This window comes from Colletotrichum truncatum (assembly GCF_014235925.2).
Source record: "Colletotrichum truncatum strain CMES1059 chromosome Unknown Contig_0001, whole genome shotgun sequence".
NCBI lineage: Eukaryota > Fungi > Ascomycota > Sordariomycetes > Glomerellales > Glomerellaceae > Colletotrichum > Colletotrichum truncatum.
In genome coordinates this window covers 5,560,029-5,579,550 of record NW_027222398.1, presented here as the reverse complement: position 1 = coordinate 5,579,550, position 19,522 = coordinate 5,560,029, and the positions used below count along the sequence as shown (strand labels likewise).

At 52.4% G+C, this 19,522-nt stretch overlaps 1 protein-coding gene across 1 annotated transcript; it reads left to right on the top strand.

Annotated features, from left to right (window-relative positions):
- Window positions 1-14,222: 14,222 nt before the first annotated feature.
- CTRU02_201556 (1-phosphatidylinositol-bisphosphate phosphodiesterase) lies at window positions 14,223-17,630 on the top strand (the record flags this gene model as incomplete). The annotated part of the gene is made up of 1 exon (XM_036729023.1): window positions 14,223-17,630. The coding sequence occupies one exon, from the start codon at window positions 14,223-14,225 to the stop codon at window positions 17,628-17,630; it is 3,408 nt and encodes a 1,135-aa protein (XP_036579174.1).
- Between the last annotated feature and the right edge of the window lie 1,892 nt (window positions 17,631-19,522).

The following is a 19,522-nucleotide window of genomic DNA, read 5'->3' as shown; positions in this document are numbered from 1 at the left end:
CGCATCGCTCCCATGACCTTGGCTCTGAACAAAACCACAAGGCTTGGTACGGCAAGTCGGCAACCTGAGGAATGGGTTTCTCCCGATGCAACCAGCGAGATGACAGCATGGCTGAAAATGAAGGCGTCAGAGGGGCCGCTTGGCCTGGTTTCTGATGAGGTTGAGGAGCTCACTGGGGAAATGGGGATGGACTTGAATGGTAACACCCCGTAGATTGAGATCCGAGACACTGAGGGTGCTGTAGACTGGGGGAGAAGGAAGGAGAGCTTGGGTTGTTTAGTTGTTGCATTATCCCAATCCAGGTCGACAAGCGCTATCCCGCAGCCTTGGACGGTGACTGGGCGTTGTGAAGCCCAATTCGGCTGCCTGGATGGTTGTTACACCTTACTACAGGACTTCTTGACCGCGGCTGTTCTTTGCCGTTGATCTTGGCAACGGGCGGATGAGACGGGCTCGTTCCCAGGCTGGGTTCATTCTAGATATTGCTAGGCCCAGTCTGCAAATTGTCCGAAGACTGGGTACCCATATCGTAGTGCAAGGCAATCTACCTCAAGATACATACCGCCGAGAAGAAATGAGACTCGAAGACGGGGAGGGAGAGCTAGAGCCAACGAGAAAACACCAGTCCCCATGTCTTCAGCAGGTGTGTTTTGATCCGTGGACCAAAGTACCAAGGGGGCCGTGGTACTTTGTTGGTTGGCATCAGGAGTGTGCATCGTATCCGCGGATTTGGGCGCAACTCCATCTTTCTAGGCTCCAGGATTTTGATGAATGCGACTGGTAGAGCCCCCAGTAACTGACTTCCGAGGACATGCGCTACAATGTACTCCTGGCTCTGCGAGTAGAGTACGGATACTGCGCAGCGCAAAGGGCAATCCCAAGGAGCAGGCACATTTGTCTTGGGAACCCCACAGCGCAAAACTCTTGTGGAGGCGACAAAAGAGGACAATGTGAGGAGTACCAAAAGGGAAAGAAGAGGGGGCAAGAAAAAGAAACGAATAAGCAAATAAAATAAAGAAACCAAGTCTGGTTCGCGCAACCCCCCAAGTTGAGGACAGGGCATGTTGAGGCGCAAGGAGGTTTCTGATGGTCTGGAAGATATGAAAGGCACCTCTCTGTCTTTGGTCTTCGCCTCGCTTAGTGGAGCGTGGATGATGATGAGCTCAACCGAACCCGCCCCCAGTCAAAAGTTTCCGGGCAAGAAGAGAGAGATCCTCTGCAACCACCGGTATGTTGGAATCGCGGAGTCTGAAAAATACTGGCTGGGGAAGGAAAAAAAAAAAGAAGGAATTTGGGTGCCTCTGCAGCAGCAGCTAGCCACCTTGACAGGCATGCCGATGACAGGATCTAGAGCGCTCCGTAAGACAACCTGGAAGGTGCAATCATCACTACCACTATGTAAAGGCATGGTGACTCTGTCTTTGCTTTGATCGTTTTTCACCGGCACCTCCATCCTTGTAATGTTCGTCAAGTCATTGAATGAAATGTGAATGATTATGGTCTGGGGCTTAGATTCAGGCTCGAGCCATGTCTCTCCCACGTCTCCGCAGGAAGATGTCGGTTTCGGATCTACTTGAACGGAAGAACCGGCGGTGACGATGCGGAGCGACATGACATGGCATTGGCATGGCGCGTGGCAGAGCATTGCATGGAATGGACCAGACAGCAGGTGACAAGGGGTTTCTGATAATCAACGTCGCTGTCCAAGACAAACAAGACAGACGGCCCAATATCATCTTCGAAATGTGCACAGTCAGGTACCGCATCATGAGCAACTTGGGTTGCAAGGAGCAGGCGCGTATGAGCATGACAAGCTTGTCCAAGCAGTGTCCAGGACTGCTTGAGAAGCAAGAAATGGGCTAGTGTGGATTGAATCGAGTTCCAAGAAGACAAGGGTTTCATGTCCTCAAGACTCGATCTGGAGAGTGAATGTTCACCTCGCACCCCTCCCCTGGCAATTGGGCCAGATAAAGTGAGAGGCGGCTCGGGAACGCCCAAAGTGTGATACCGATTTGTGTGTGATGAGGAAGAGGGAGATTTTGCTTGCCAGCGTCCAATTCGTTGTACCAGGGGTGTTTGGGATGGCCCCTCGTGACCCTTTTTTTTTTTTTTCCTTCCCTACATGCGGCAAGGAAGGACACGAGCGAGAGGTTCCCCCATCTCCCCCATGTTCCTTCCCATCTGACTTGCCCACTTGCGGCAGGAAAGAGCAAGCTCGGGGGTGCCGTCACATTTACAACTGCAAACCCCATTCAAATGCCATTGGCCTGGGGTCGATACGCATTCGTCGGGTAGGCACACCGCAACATATCGCAGGGCATTACTTGAGTGGGAAGGAAGGGGTTCGTTAGGGTGCGCACCTGCTGGACATCACATTCGTTGCAGTTGGGCATGGGAAGTGGAGGGCGGCTCATATTGCTCAGCGACTTACTCCACTGCATCTTCGACTGCTCTTTTCCTTTGAGGAGGGGGAAGATAGTTCTTTGGCTCCCTGTTTTCTCTGTGCTGCCCAATTGAACGTTTTTTTGATGCTTTTCCTTACCTAAGCCATCACTCTTCAACCTGCCTCGGTTGATTACTACCTGCAGTGAGGGCGCCCAACTCCTGATTGATCGGATCTGACGACAAGGGAAACGCCGTTCGAGTGGCTAGCACCTACCGTAATACGGTGTAGCGACGCAGGACAGGGCTCGGGAGCCCGGGATTTTGTTCAGCACCAGATACCCAGAAACCCGCGCCCAGATTGCGGGACCTTTCCTAGTTCCCCTTGTCCGCCAGGGCTGTCGTTGTCGTTCTGCTTCCCTTCGAACCGGCTTCGAGAAGACTACGTCACGGCAGGGGTTTGTGCCCAATGAGAACCCAATGATGCCCTGCAATCCCAGCGTCCATTCCCGCCCCTGCGGTATCACCGCGTCGCCTTCATTACCCTGTCATCTCAGCATGAAGTTTTTGCCCCCGACAATCACAATGACCACTCGTCTCGCTGCTCGACCATGGTCTTTCAAACGTGATCTAAAAAGGCACCCTCCGAAACATACTCGGCGGTGAGAAGTACCAAGGTGCAGGGAATACGGCCACCAAGAATTGGGCATAGCCAACCAGCGCCTCTGTTTCACAAGCCGCATGGCTGGGAGAACAGCACACGGTGACTCTTCTTCATCAAAACCAACGTCGTTAAGAGACAAGATCGGCGTGCATAAAACCCCTCCCCTGAGAATATCAGCCATGTCAACCCACTTCACCTTACCTACCCTCTCCGTACCTGACTGAGGTGACCCGTTGTCTCGGCGCTTGGAGGAAGACAAAAAAAACAAACCAGGAAACAGAGCCGTTTACCGCCCTCGACCCACGCTTATTTGGTTGGATATCGTGAGGCGGCATACGTTGGACAAAGGGGTAATCTCGTCTACGAGATGATGCCCAACTTGCAATTGGCTTCCGTTGTGTCATTTCCCACGCTTCGATTAGGTCGCAAACAAAGTAAGGCGAGACACTACACAAATAACCTCTCAATTCTGACTCCTCACCCGTCGGTCGAGTCGGGTGCGCTTAGGGACGCTGGGGGGGAGGGGGCCGGTCCGTAAGCGGGCTATCAGGGGTAGTCTCGGCCGATTGACGTCTTTTCTGTGTTCTCCGCCGACCAACGCAGAGTTACATTGTCCCTTGCCTAGCAAACGTGAGTGACGAGGAAGTTAAAGAGGGGGGGACGGGGGGCACAAGTGAAGAAGAAGATACAGAGAACCCTTGAACTATGAAGCCTGCAAAACACAGCGTTGGAGGGACTCAATTGAGCTGCCGTCATTCTCGATATCAACAGCAACGAATGGCCATGTCTGGCGGTTACCATGCATCCATGGTCCGGCGGTCTGGGTGGAGGACTCGACCATCGGCCCAGCTAGTTAGTTGCAACTGCAACTTGCACTACGTAATCCTAACAGATCGATGCCCGACATGTCCCGTGTTCGTCTCATCACTATCAAAGACCAGTGTTGCAAACAGGCGCCTGTCATGCCATGCCATGTGCCATGACATACATGAAGCAGGCGCATGTTGCATGACAGCAGCTGTTTATCGGTACACCAGACTTGCGCCAGCTTTTCACAGCTTGTTGATCTAGAGAGGACCATGGCATGCATTCACTATTCCTACAGGTCCGAGAACGTGGTCCGCAACCCACCCTCACCAAGACAGAAATTACTGCATGCCATCGTATCATTTGGCCAACGCGGTCGATATCATATCCGAAGCCACGTGATGCGTGTTCTCTATCTACATTCTTCGCAGCTCAAATGTCGGTGTGATGCACCCGTACTCGATTGACCAGCCAGAATACGCCTTGAAGAATGTCCACATTCCTCAATGCCGTCCCTGGTCGCATGTGGTCTCTTTGGACTCCGCAGTAATGTTAACCCCTGGGCCAGTGCCACCAATTGCCTATTCCCGATAGGTACCCCATGTATTTCTAAGTCACTGCAAACCGCTCGTCACTTCCGACGTCTTGAGGACGGATTCTGGTTGGACAAGACCATAGCAGCCAGGTCTCAAGGCACGAGGCAGTGGAGGATGACCGCAACACGGTGGCCGTTGTCAGATGCCGTAGATTCAAGATGGTGTTGTTGGCCGCGAACCTTGCCGCAGCACAACCGATGCGTCTTGATCGTCGCATCGCACCAGGGCAAGACAACTAAGATGCGCCTCAGACACGCCAGCAAAGCAGCAGACGGCGGCAGCGCATCAGAAACAGCAGATTTGCTGCGAGATGTGTGCACCCGCTGTCGCAGGGATCGTGGAGTGCCTACTGACCAATCCAACAGGGTCAGGTGACGCCTTTACGGCGCTGATGATGCGGAGTTGCGTGTTGGGCAGGGGACGTCAACAAGGCTGCATCGAGACGTCCCCAGATGTGATGCTGCTGCTGCAGCAGTAGGTATGATACCTTACTGTGATGGTACTGGTGCAAACTCGCAAAGTCTTGTCTCAGCTTCTTAGCGTAGGGCAGCTACTCCAACGTCTTTTCCTAATGTGGCTCCCTCAGTGTCTAGCGGAGATGCATGGAGGATCTCCTTCTCTCAGTCATGGGAGCACCTCACTTACACAGCACGACGTCCAAGCTTAGTGACAATCAAGATAAGACAAGACGAGACGAAAAGGTGTCAGCCATCTGACGGGAACGCTGAGTCTTCACTCCACTCCCGCTGCTTGCTCAGTCTTTATTCTCCATGCGGGTTGCCTCAATGCTCACCAACACACGCCAGACATGGCGCATTCCGAACTGGGCTGGTTTCGCTGGGCGAAGTGGGCTGGTTCGAATGTTTGAGAGAGCCAAAGTACTGTACTCAATGGGTAGGTACATGGGTGTCACCATTCCTGGCGACCCTCTCGACCGCATCTTGCCCGTTGAAACAGGAACACCGGACTGGATATCCCCACACCCTCTGCTTGGCCCGTGCTCAACCCTACGATTTGGGGAACATTGTCAGAAAAAAGAAAAGAAAAACACCCCCAGAGCTCTTCAGATTGAATGCTACCTGGGCGTGAGACCTTGTGGTCTGAATAGCTGCTTCATATGTTCTCACTTCGGACTCGAATGCGCCTGCTGGTTCATTCCTTTCATTATCTGTATAATCTCGCTACAGCAACATTCTTCGCAGCCAAATTGTGCTGTGGCAACAGACAAGCCGAGCATGTTACGCATATTGGTGACGGCCATCACTCTCAACTGGAGTGGTGATCTTTTTTTTTTTTTTTTGCTTCCCTGTTCCGTAAACCCCTAATGCGCGCCCCAGCAAAAATAAATGTTGCAGTGTGGCGTCGGCGGCCCTCCCCCACCCTCCGCGGACAACCGACAGTCAAGCAGCTCCGTGCTGATCAACCACTAACAACTGTCCGGTTTACTCTTTCTGCACAGAGAGAGTGTGGCTTAACTGGTTTTTGTCAATCAATCCCTCAATGGGGGAGGCATGGACGAATGCGAACTCAGACCAGGTTCAAGTGCGCGACGGATAGAGATGCTTCAAGGAGAGAAAGCCCCGACGCGTCCTTGGAGGGAACGCTGTCTTCCCGCAACCTGGTTCCCCGATTCGAAGGTTTGGCAGTAGAGTGATTCTTACAAACCGACAGAGCTATTCCCAATTCCCGGAGCTTCGGTGGGATGCTAGCGACCCCACAACCTTCATTCCCATGATTTCCTACAGGCCTTCACGGTGCCTGCAATGCATGATACGATACAAAGGTACCTCTCTGCTGGGTTGTACAAGCGACGAAGCCTCAGCTGCAACTTGGATGTGGCAGTGAAATCATCGACGACGGTAGCGGGGTAGATATGTACTTGTACCGCACGCGAAGCAGGCTCAACCTGACGAGGAAAGAGGGAAAAAATTAAGGGAACAATATGCCAATGATTGGATGGGCATGCCTCGCTTGCGTGGCTGAATCTGTTGTCAATGTCATTATTGTTGCTCTTTACTTGAGTTTTAACTGAATCACGTTTCGGATAACAGGGAAACGGCAACGTTTGGCTGTCTGGCAGTTTGCACTTCTTTGTCAGTCAGCTGCTGGATCAATCTGTCGCAGTTGCCACGTCATTTCGCTGGATGATGCCTCTTATGCCCTGATGACGAGGATGGAGGATGACGGCAATGCAGAGCAACAATGTCTCGGTGCGTACTGCAAGCGTGCATTAGACTTGCTGCTTCCCTCACAATCTTTTTTGGGGTCTCCCACTGTTAATTGGGGGCTCGCATTCTCGGGCTTGTGTCCCTTTTTTTTCTTTTTTTTTTCTTTTCTTTCTATTGAGCTTACGGACCACTGAACGCAGAAACCAGATTGAACCCACGGCGGCCGGGCGACGGATCCTTATGGGGCCAAAATCCAAGAAAAGATCACACGAGGGAATTGGTCCCGACAAGGCGGATGAAGGACGCATCTAAAATTACCCCCCCCTACCCCCCCTACCCCCCCCTCCCCCTGGTTCAACAACAACCCCTTCCTACTTCTCCTTCCTACGATCGTGGTATTATGCTGCGAAGCTACAAAGTTTCCTAGGCGCATTGAAACCAAGGGAGTCGAAAATGAAAACAAACAGAAACATTCGTGAGTCACCAAAGGAATGGAGGCTGTTGTGGAGGAGCGAGCAAAGCCAGCAGTGCCATGCGGTCTGGTACGGTCCACTCAATGCCTGAAAAAAGGCCGAGTATGGAGCTACGGAAATAACGGATGGGACAGGAAAGCACCTCTGATGGGGATGTCTCTGTTCACTACCATAATACGTCCCATGTCGCATTTTACCGGCTAGGGCCAACCGGTGCGGTGCATACCCAGCGGTCGCGTTTACACCGTAGTTAGGTGGTTGGATTTGGCGAGCCCTCGGTGCTGTCGTGGCCGAAAGACGGGGAGCTCGCAAACAGGCAAAGCAATGCTCCAACCCAGCCCCAGCCCAGATTGGGTTCAGCCAACATTGTTGCAAGGGTGGAGGGAAAGAAAAAGGGACCTCAGAGGCTTGAGACGACTCACGCAGAACTCTAAGCACTGACTTGCGTTGCATCCTGTGGCAGTACTCTACGCAGTGGTGTGTGTGGCTGATCATCACCAGCCGTGGCACACGTAGAGGTTGCAGATGGAAGCGCGCCAGCAAGGAATGAGGAAGGGCCCTGATCATCTCTACTGAGTCCAAGAGTGAGGGTTGCACCGTTTGATTGGCAATCCCTTCCCCCCGTCAAGCCCGAGCCTGTCAATGTCACCCAGAGTCAAGATCAGTAAAGAGTCGTCGTTCACGAACGACCCTGTCTTACCCTGTTCTAAGACGGTGAGACCTGATCAACAGAGCCGCTCCAGGGGCCCGGCCAGGGGGTGTCATCTTGTTTGAACGTGATTTCTGGAGCAGCCACGCAGCCTTCGGCGACAGGCTCCGCCCCTTCATGGGATTCCACCGATCAACATGGGAATATGGGCGCGTTACGGAATTTCGATAGCAGATCGCTGCATTGGCTAAAAAGCAAGAAGGGGACCGGGCAATGCAAGACTGCCGAGCTCTGACACCTGGAGGAAGCGATGTTGCGTGTGACGTACCCTGCTGGGAAGGGTAATCAAAGATGCCAGTGTCTTTTATTAGTTGACCTCAAGGGACGGCCTAACAATTCCCAAGTGCAAATCCTTTCGAGGCAGCATTCCACTCTAACCTTTGGGTGGTGGGAGCCTGATATAGAAACATGAAGTGTAAATCACTGTCGGATAGTACTCTGTAACAAGAAATCAGCTGCGCGTATAGGTGGTACCTTGGAGGATTGATGGTCTAAGATATCATGTCAATGGTCGGCGGCGGTTTCGGGGGGGAGATGGGGAAACAATCCCTGCTAAGTCGTGCTAACAGGGCTGGCGAAGCCCACTCGGCAGGACGGTTAATGACGGGATCATGGATGGAGATTGGTGCCCAGTAGTGGCCACAACGGTATTGTCGGCGGCGTGAGGATTGGCAAAAAGCAATTTTTGTGTGAGGTGAGGTGGCAGTATAGTTGGTTTACGTTTGGTCCAGCGGGCCCTGAGCCGCAAGCAAGCAAGGAACAAAAACAAGGTATCTGCTGGATGTAGCAAGGCCAAGTAATAGAAGGATTTAAAAAAAAAAAAAAACATAGCCAGTGAAGTAACTGGATGTAAGCGTCCATTGTTGGACGGTGGCCACTTGAGGGAGGGAAAGTGACGACAACAGCTCGGATCCGTTCCATGTCCCGCTAACGGATACTCGGCGCTTTGCGGTATGGCATGTACCTACTAAGCTTATGTGCCATTGGGCGTATTGCGTTGCTCGCGCCCCCACGGCCGCATGCGACAAACCGGCTGACCAGACCGACCGAGTGCGGTGCGCAAGGTGTTTTTTTTTTTTTTTTTCTTATTTTAATTCTTACGAAAAGCATGACGACTGCCAGCTGTTATTACTGCGGCACGTCGCCCCAGCAGTTGTGATAGCGGGTACGGGATTGATCAATTTCCAGCGTACCGACAGTTGCAAATGAAGCGACGTTACTCAACGTGGGGATGCGACGGGGCCTACCAGGTACGTGGACCGGTGATGAGCAGTAAATAACCGCCGATCTTGTGTCGAATTGTGCGTATCCCCTGGCGGACGAATGAAAAGAGTGAAGTCGTAATTTTGACTTTGTAGCAGCTGGGGAAAGGTTGAGGTCAGCTGGACACCGACAAAGGGAGGGCGAGGGCAAGTTGGGACGAAAGGTCGAGGTTTGTTTGACGAAAGACGAGGATGAGCAGCACGGTAGCAGTGCGGAGGTTCGGCACGCGAGGCAAACCAAGAATGGGACGAGAGTGGGTGCAGCAGCCCCAGATGTAGTGTACCATAGTAGTGAGTGTATCAAGGGCAGAGGGCATTGGACAAAAGGCAAAAGAGAGCACACCCAAGCTGCTTGAGGAGGACAGACAACTCACACGCGCACACACACACACACACAGATACACAGAGAGAGATAGAGAGAGGGAGAGCTGCTGTTGCTGCATCACACCATCACATGGTCTCTTAAGTCTTGCAGACTATTTACCGCACCGTGAGAAATCAATCCTTTCTTCAAAACACAATCACAACTAGCGTGGTTGATGTAATAGAGAGTCTTGAGCTTGGGAAAACGGCGACGGATGTGGTCGTGACAGGTTTCAAGGCACTAATTACGGTTCCTCGGCATCTGCTTGTAGCTGTCTTGTAGCATAGGGGCAAACATTGGATCATGTCAGTCTGACCTCACTTGCCATCGGTCTGTCACGACACGGACACAACCAAACCCAAAATGAGGACATGGCAAAGTATGTGTCTACACAGTATGTTGCTTTTTTTTTTTCTATTTTTTTTTTTTCTACCTTTTCTCATCTTTCATTGTGGTTGCATCAAATTGGGAGCTGCAACGTGCCTGTCCGAACATGCCTGCTTGTCTTCCTTCCCCCAATGCATCTTGAAGAGGAAATGCAGCAGCAGTCTTGTCTTTCTGACTCCGAAAAGCAACCCAATACAAGCAGAGACAACTAACTTTCCGGTCCCCTTTCCGGATAATGTCTTTCTTTCAGAGGCGCAAGGTACGCATAATGGCAGATGCATGCTCTACACACAGAACCCAGCATGTCTCTCCGTTTGCCTTATCCTTTTATCTTATTCGTCTACCACATTAGCTGCCTTTTTTTTTTAATACCCTTTACCCCATGCTTTCCTTATCCCCCTTTTCAATACGCGGTTGAACAGCAAACGCCGAGGTGCATTGAACTACGCCGTACCGCCGGCGTCAAACGACTCCACGCGGTACGTACCTACACCGCAAGGAGTACAATGGCTGCGTAGTTTGCGGTCTGCCTCACTTCACCTCACCTGACTCCCGCCGTCACCACTTTCAGACACACACACACACACGTCCAGACACACACCTCATCCCATCACTGTAACGGCATCAGCAGCCATGGTTGTACGATGCAGGGCAGAGGCAGGGAGTCAGTAAGGCAACGTAAGGCGGACGATGGACGGCAGAGAAAGACAAGGCAACAACAAACAGTAAGAAGCACCAGCAGCAGGTTTATTATTACCTCCGTGCATCCTTATGGTGGGAGATTTGCATTCTCATTATTCGCTCAAGCTCTGCGCAGCCCCTTGAAGGAGGCAAATGAGGAGAGAAAATGGTGAGATGGTCGGGAGACGAAAGATACATGGCTACAGCGGGAGCTCGTGCTATTTTGCAGCCTCATTACAGCGGGGAAGTACCGGGCCCTGGTGCGTCAGGTACCATATTTGGAGACTATAAGATGATGGAACGGTGATCATCAGCTCCCAAAGGCACTCCGGAGAGTGAGAGACAGTGTCAGTGCCAGCCCAGCGCCGGAGTCGGTGCCACAAAACAGTCACTGCCAGATGATTGACTGAATGGGGAGATTGAGAGAGGAGATACGTGGTGGTACGGTAGTGAGAGGGGATAGAGAGAAAGCCTGGCGCCGCAGCTACTGATCCAGTAAAGGAGATGCTGAGCAGCCACTTCACACACACGCCCTCCCTCCTTTTCCATGCCAGCGGGACCCCTGTCTGATCGAGCCCAGTGCACATGGCTTTGTACCTGCCTCGTACTGTACCTTATGTGTGTCCTTGGGCTGCCCATGATCCTTACTCATAGCCGTTCCTGGGATTAGAATTGTTCTTTTTCCTTCTACCTCAGGCTGCCCTTGGGTTCCCCAGAGCCCGTTTGCTTACCCGTATTGCAAGCCCGGAGCTGGGAGCTGGGGGTGAAGGGTACGTACCTTCGCCTATGAAGTAGCCTCCCCACCCCTGGTTAAGGGCACCGAGTTCCTGAAGGTTTTCCCCCCCTTCCTTTTCCTTCTTTTTATTTTTTTATTTTTTATTTCCTTCTTTTTATCTCTTTTTTTGTGCTTAATTTTTTTTTTCCCCCTTCCCGTCTTTCTGGCCCCTCCCCCCCTCCTTCGGCTTCTCCCTGCTCGCCCCCCGGTCCATTCGGTTGTCAATGTGTTTCTAATGACACGCCCCGATCTTCCCCCTCCGATGACGACACACCCTTCCCTTTCCCCCGGCTCGAGGCTCCCTTGTTTCTGCCCAGCTTTCTCCATTTCTCTTGTGTCGTTGTATTCTGCCCTGTGTAGCGGTGCAGGACCTATTTTCTGCCGTTTTGTCTACCTCGTACCTTTCCCTGCCCATGCCGATTCTTCTCTCCCCCAGGTCGCCCTTGGGCGAGGGCGCCAGCGGGGCCAGGTCCTAGGACCATGCTCCCACATTTTGGGTGTTCGCTTTCTTTCTACAGTCATTGTACACCTCGCTATCCAATGTCTCCATCTCGGCCTTGTGCGCGCGCGCCACGCTCAGTCTCCGTGATACCATGCTCCCTCGACACAATCAATAAGGATTGGACCCGCCCGGAGATCTTTGTACACTCATTGACTTCATGGCCTTTTCATTCTTTTAAATTACTGTACACTTTTTGTAAGATTGGAGGGGAAAGGAAAAATGGTAGATCGAGGACAATCAGCAAGACGGACACGCGGACACAGATAGAAAGACTGAGAGACAGTGGGGGTTGACTTGATGCTGACGGGGCGTGGGGCAGCCCTCTCAGGGGATACGTACCGTCGCAATGCCCCATGACGGATTAGTGCAGCTTCTCAACTTACGCCCCGACGTCCTTCCATTTCCCCATTTTGCCCTTCTTTGGTATCCACCTTTCTTTTTGTTTTTCTCTTTTACTGTCTGTCTCCGTGTCCTTCTGTGCCCCTCGGGTACGTACCCGTACGCAATTCTCTGGTTGTCTCCCCTTTCTCTTATTGAGCATATGTGTGTGTGAGTGTGTGTGGGCATGTGCGCGCAGCTTCTCTTGCATTCCTCGTCCGGCCCTCCTCATCATTTGCCTACCCACGAGCACCTTGGCCTTACACCACTACCACCTTACACTCCCTCCCACCCGGTACCCAGTCTGTACAGGGCACCGTACCTTGCCTTGCCTTTCTGTATGTCGGGCACGTACCCGCCTGCGCAGCACTGCATCTTGAAGGTACATGGCCGCGCTACTGCAAAACTATATACTTGCTCCCATGTGTACTTGCGCTACTACACACTTTCTCCTTCCCATCTATCTGGGCGCTCATCTTGGCTCGCTCCCGTTTTTACCTCCACACCTTCCCTGCAAGCACACCAACTCTGCCCCCCCTCGTCGCTGTCTTTCTCTCTCTCTCTCTCCTTCCTGGGGGGGCCTGTCGCTCGCTGTCTTCCCCCTGGCCAGTGTCTCTGTATCTAATGGCCTTGTTGCCCTTGTCGCTCCCAGCAGACACCAACGGTAGACCTGTCTACCTCTACCTTGCTCTACCTCAACCTAGCACTTTGTACACACCTTGACTACCTGGACTTGTTCGTTTCCCTTCGTTTCCACCCTCCTGACCCTGACATTTTTGTGCTGGTCTTTGCCCTTACTCCAAAATAAAGCTCTTGGCTATGCCTCCTTCCCGCTCCGTCCTACTCATAATTTCCCGGCCCCAACTACGGCTCCCACCCACATAAGACTTGACTGCCACCACGCACTCTATCCCATCTGCCAGTCAGTCTCACACGCACCCGTCAACGACCACTACCACTACCACTACTGCCACCACTGCTACTGCCACTACTTACCACCACAACCACAACCATCACCAACGACTCAACCTTTTTCCCTACCTTGCTATTCAAGTACACAACAGCTGCCCACAACCTCTGCTCACCCGCGCACACAAGTGCGGCAGACCACTATCGAAGAAAAAGAAAAAACTCATTGCATGCAACAGAACCGGGTCACGAAACCGAGAAACCCTTCCCGTTGACTCATCTTCAACTGCTGATTCGCGTGTTGCGCCCACGCGCACCCCCCGAGCACCCTGCCAGAAACTCATTGCGCCGAACCACCCCAAACCCGAACCACGTTCGATTCTCCGCCAGACGCGAGCCTCCGTAACCTGGAACTGCAACTTCAACTAGCTGGCAAGACAGTTTAGGAGACGAGAGAAGAAGAACGAACGAATGCCCTGCTGCATTGCGTGTTGCTAGACATTGTCGGTCCTGTCTCCCCCAACCTGAAAATAGGCCAAAACCAGCTACTTGCATACCGCCTGCCACATCATCCTCGCCTCTTTTGCCGTGAGCTTCTGCAGCACTGCTTTCAGGCCACGCCCAGCGGACACTGCAAAGACAGGCAGAAATTCTAGACGAAGGACGCACAACTGCGGCCATAATTGGCCCATCCTACCCTGCCCGTCCGCCCTGCCACGCCTGGCTCTGGTCGCTTCCTGTGTCAGTACCCAGCAGGACCTCCGTTGACGACCTTTCCGCGCCGTACCTTACCACTCGCGTGGTCTCTCGTCAAGTCTCTGTTGCGCCGCATCGCATCGCATTTGCACCCCACCGGCGTCGCACCTAGTACGGCGCTGCATCGATCATCTGTCTACCCACGGCTGCTGCCTCCCTTCTGCACCAGTCGCTGTCTGTCAGATAGGCCCTTTGTGTGTGGAACGCCCACCTCTATATCCCAGGATCGACTTCTCCCACGCCTCCCCCGCATTCTCTATTCCTCTACGGGCCGTTCCACACGACCACCTCTCCAAGGATGCCGTCTCCAACAGCTACTTTTTCCCTATAAACGACAGATCGTCCACCTTTGATCTCCCCGGGGACCTCTCTCAACCCGCGTGGAGCGAACAGTACCCCCTCGACCATCATGTCTTCTAGTTCTACTCCTACACAGCATATATCAACCTCCTCGCCCCCTTTGAACCCTACCATGACACCTCAGACTACACAGCTCAGGCGCTCTCGCCCTAGCCATGTCCAGACAAATCTCCCCTCAACAACAACACAACAACAAGCTACCATACCAGCCTCTGCTATAAGCGCATCCTCTGTGGCATCCAGCTCCCAGCAGGGTTCGCCCATCATGTCTCCCGAGACCGCCGTCATAACGAGCAACAGCTCAGTCCAACCGTCCCCTGAGCAGAGGGGTCGCGAATTCATTGACGACCAATTCTCAGCAGGCTCCTTCCAACTCCCAGAGTCGGTTCTGTCAAGGAAAACAAGCGACAACTCACTGGGCCAAACCCTTGTGGGTAGCCCAAGTGCCATGTCAGAGGCCGTGAGCAAAAGCAACAACATCATCAGACGCCTGTCGAACAGAGCCACCGCCAGGTTCTCCCGTCGTAGGACCTCCTCTGCGGCCCCCAACAGCCGCGATGGCAGCATCGGCCCTGGCATGCTTCGACGAAGATCTGACAGCAACAACACGGCCCCGCCCGAACTCGCCGCGTATAGCGACTCTGACGACGAGTTTGTCGACGACGGGGACGACCTCCGGTCATTAATAGGTCTTGAAGGGCCCCTGAGAGAATCGTCCTCGAACAGCACAACGGCATCCCTTGCTGGCTCTGCCTCCCCTTCTAACACCACCGCTGGACCTGTAATCCCCTTTCAGCTGCTCAAGGGCACCTGGATCAGGAAGGTCTCTAAGAAAAACTGGAAGAAACGTTTCATCTTAGTCTTCGACCAAGAAGCCGCCAAGATTTCCTGGGACAAGAACAGGCCGCACAAGTGCCTCTACATTGATGACATTAAGGAGATCAGGACAGGTTCCGATATCCGACAGTACCGCATTGACTACGGTGTGCCAGAAACCGAGGAGGGCCGGTGGTTCTCCATTATGTACGCCGTACCCGACAAATCCAAGACTAAGATGATGCATCTCGTGGCCGATGACGACAGTACCTTTTACAACTGGGTTACCACCCTCGAAGCAATCTCAAAACACCGGCAGGATATGATGGCCTCGTTGATGGCGTTCAACGATCGTGCCATTCGCGACTACTGGGTCACCGAAATGAACAAGCAGTGCCTTGGTGGTGAGAAGCACCCCAACCCTATCGAAGAAGGCGACATCGACTTTGACGGGGTTCAGCGGGTCTGTCGGAATCTCCACATCCATGCCTCGCCCAGTCAGTTGCGTGCTAAATTTCATGCGGCTGATGTCACCAACACTGGTCGTCTGAACTTTTACGAGTTCCAGACTTTCGTCGGTTACATGAAACGACGTGACGACATTCGACAGATATATAATCTAAACGCGGCTTCTCCAGAGACGGGCCTCACACTCAAGGAGTTTTTGGGCTTCTTACGTGAAGTCCAGTGCGAAAATGTCGATGCCGACCTCGCAGCTTGGGAGGCATTATACAGCAAGTTTGCCCGCAAGTTCCGCACAAAGGAGGGCGATAAGCCAGACGCAACGAACGCTGACGGTCCAAGGATGGGCGATGCAGCGTTCGCGGCTTTCCTGACCTCGACCTATAACCTGCCTGTCTACAAGGAGCCCAAAGAATACACCCTGGACCGACCACTCAACGAATACTTCATCTCCAGCTCCCACAACACCTACCTTCTTGGTCGACAGGTTGCTGGCCTCTCTAGCGTTGAGGGTTACATCTCCGCGCTTGCCCGTGGCTGCCGCTGCGTCGAGGTTGACTGTTGGGATGGTGCAGATGGCCAGCCTACCGTCAACCATGGCAGAACCCTCACTACCTCAATTAGTTTCCAGGAGACTATGACGACCATCAACAAGTATGCCTTTGTTAAGACTCGTTACCCTCTTTGGATCTCTTTGGAGGTACACTGCTCCCCGCCGCAGCAGGCTGAGATGGCTCGTATCATCAAGGAAACTTTCGGTCCCCGGCTCGTCACTGAGCCATTGGATCCTTCATCTGACAGGCTTCCTACTCCTGAGCAACTTAAGGAGCGCGTTCTCATCAAGGTCAAGCGTCCTCAGCCAAAGGAGGAAACCAAGGCAGTTGAGATCACTGGTCGCCGCCGTGGTAACAGCCTTACCTCGCCCTATCCGAAGCCAGTTCAGCTCGACAACAGCGTCATCCCCTCGCAGTCTCTGCCCCAGAGTCCTATCCTGAGCCCTAGCCACTCCTCCCGACGATTGGTTAGCAAGAGCCGTGTCAACACCATCACCGAGGGCGAGGTTCAAGAAGCCATGAGCAGCAGCACAAGCGATAACGACAGCGCTGGTGAACGTGTACCCGCAAGGAGGTCCTCCAACAAGACTGTGAAGGTTCTTGGAGACTTGGGTGTCTACTGCGCAGGGCTCAAGTTTGGCGGCTTCGATACTGCCGATGCTAAGGCTTATAACCACATCTTCTCCTTCATGGAATCCAGCTTCTTCAGGAATAGCCGGCTCAAGGAGGATAGAGTAGCCATGGACCGACACAACATGCGCTACATGATGCGCGTGTACCCCGACCGTACCAGAATCACCTCGAACAACTTCAACCCGGTCAGTTACTGGCGCAAGGGTGTGCAGATGGCTGCTCTCAACTGGCAGACTTTTGATCTGGGCATGCAGATCAACCAGGCAATGTACGAGAGCGGCACCGACAAATCGGGATACGTGTTGAAGCCGACTGAGCTTCGCGAGATTAAGGTGCTACCCGAGGAATGGTCTGGCAAGAGAGAACGCAAGGAGGTGACCTTCAGCATCGACGTGATCTCGGCCCAGCAGCTCATGCGACCCAACGGCATGCCGCTGAACAAGACGGTGGATCCCTATGTCGAGGTCGAGGTGTTCCACCCTAACGACAAGAGGGACAAGAAGGAGGTGGATCCCACCATGGCGTCGATCTCGGATTCGCCCCTCAAGTACAGGACTCAAGTGATTCCGGAGAACGGATTCAATCCCATTTTTGATGGCAAGTTCACTTTCAAGGTTACCACCAAGTTCCCAGAGCTTATCTTCGTCCGCTTGTCGGTGAAGCTCTCCCACAACGGCGAAAGCTACAACGACCGACCTCCCGTTGCAACGCACACAGCCAAGCTTAGTGGCCTTAAGCGTGGCTACCGTACTCTGCCACTGTTTGACCATAACGGCGAACAGTACCTCTTTTCGACACTTTTCTGCCGCGTCAGCGTCGACTCTGTTCAGACCATTCTGTTCGAGAGTCCCGACGACAACGTAGAAATCAGCAGTACTAACAGCAAGCCTCGAGGAATTGGGCGAGTTTCTAACATCTTCGGCACTCGCTCCAACAACATCAGCCCCAAGTCAAGCATGGACAAATCGAGTTATGACGGCTCCTTGGGCTAAGAACGAGACTTGGCCAGCCGAATTCGTTACTTCTCCGTGTAACATGCGACAATCCTCCGACTTTCGCTTCATGGCATAAATCTACATCTTTTCTCTTTTTTTTTTGTTCACCCAAGTTCTGTATCAGTATCGACAGATATTATTAACGACACAATCCCCAAGGGCCCGCAGCCCTGGGACGACATGACACGGCCGAAACCGAAAAAGACAGAATTCCCAGCGCGCCATTTTTTGGATCTAATGTGCTATCAATACCCCCTTTGGCATTCGACTGCGGCGTATAATTGGCATGGATGAGAGCTTCCTGGTGTAGTCTACGACTATTTTTCTTTCGTTTGACCCGCTCTCCTTGAAGGATGCGAGGCTTTTAGGGATACCACAATGGTTTTTTTTTTTTCTTTCTTCCTTCTTCCTTCTTTTTTTCCTTTGTATGGGATGATTATTGCACTGGGACGGCGAATATGGGCATATTGTCACCCCGAGAGCCTAAGGCCGGGTAGTTGACTTGAATGGAAATGGGACAGCAGCATATACCACATGTCAAGGAAGGAATGGAACATCATAGAATTGGGATCAATCCGACATGAGATGAAATCAAGAGTCGAGAAAAGACCATAGGAAAAAAAGTTTCTTTTTGTTTCTCAACATCGAATGAGGATCACAGTACACGATATGAAGAGAGAGACAGCAGCACAGAACCATTCGCTTTTTCCCATATTGTCTTTGAGGAATTCGTTACATGCTAAGAGTTGATGCCCGGTCACTTGTGAGGATTGTGGGCTTGGCTGGCTGTTCCCGCTCCTCCCCCCCCCCCCCAAGGTAGCAAAACCACCTGTTTCCCAGTGGCAGAAACAAGGATAACTATGAAGGTCTTGATCGCCTGCGGGCAGGGAAATGGTATGATGGAATTTAGCATTAGCGTGAAGGATGATCACCTGGAATGGATGGCTCGGGCGGGGGAATATTTTTTTTATCCCCCCCTTTCCCACCTCTTTCGGTTCTCACTTTTTTTTTACTTTTTAATTTTGATTTGTTTTCCTTTGTTTTATATCATGGACGGATGGCCCATAGCAATTACTTCTATTCATCATCTCAGGGAGGGGGAGGAGAAAAGGGGGGGGGGGGGGGAGGCAACCGGATGGGTTTTCCCGGGGTGGGAGGGAACCGGCGTTTTGGCTTGATGAGGGAGGGGTACTACTCTACGAAGTTTATGACAGGGAAACAAACAATAGGACGTTGTCTGCAGCTCCTCACCTCTTTCTTAGGTAGCTAAGATGAAGAGGGAGTCTGCCATTGATGATGGAAATGATGCACACCATCTGCTGTTTATGGTGAGATTATGATGCTATTGTAAGAAAAGAAAAAAAAAAATGGTGGTCCATGGTCTATTTTCGGGCGTTTTGTTTGGACGGAGTTTCTCAGCCCCCCCCCCCCCCCCCCCCCCCCCCTAAACTTTCCTTGACGAACTGGGACTTGACCGCGGAAGAATCCCATTAGATGAAGGGTCCTCGGCGTGTCAGACCGTTATTTGTCTTCTTTTTTTTACTCCGTACGTTTGATTTATTTAGTTTATCTTTATTCCTTTTTGGGTGGAAGCTTGTTAATTTTGGCTAGGGAGTTCCTCCTGTCGTTCGTTGGTTCTGGCGTTGGAGGGTTTGTGTATCGCCTCGACTGGTTTAGCGGTGTGTTTTAGCTCGAGAGCTTATAAAGAGCGCAAAACCTGTTGGAGGGCATTAAGTGTGTAAGCGAGAGAGAGAGAGAGAGAGAGAGAAAGGGTGTGTTTGGGCCTCGAAATATCCACAGATGTATTGTATGATGTCCCTGAAGCGTAGTGGTGTGGTACGAATTAGGCATTGAAGCCAAAGTTTCCGGGTCCCTCTCAGCAATCGCAA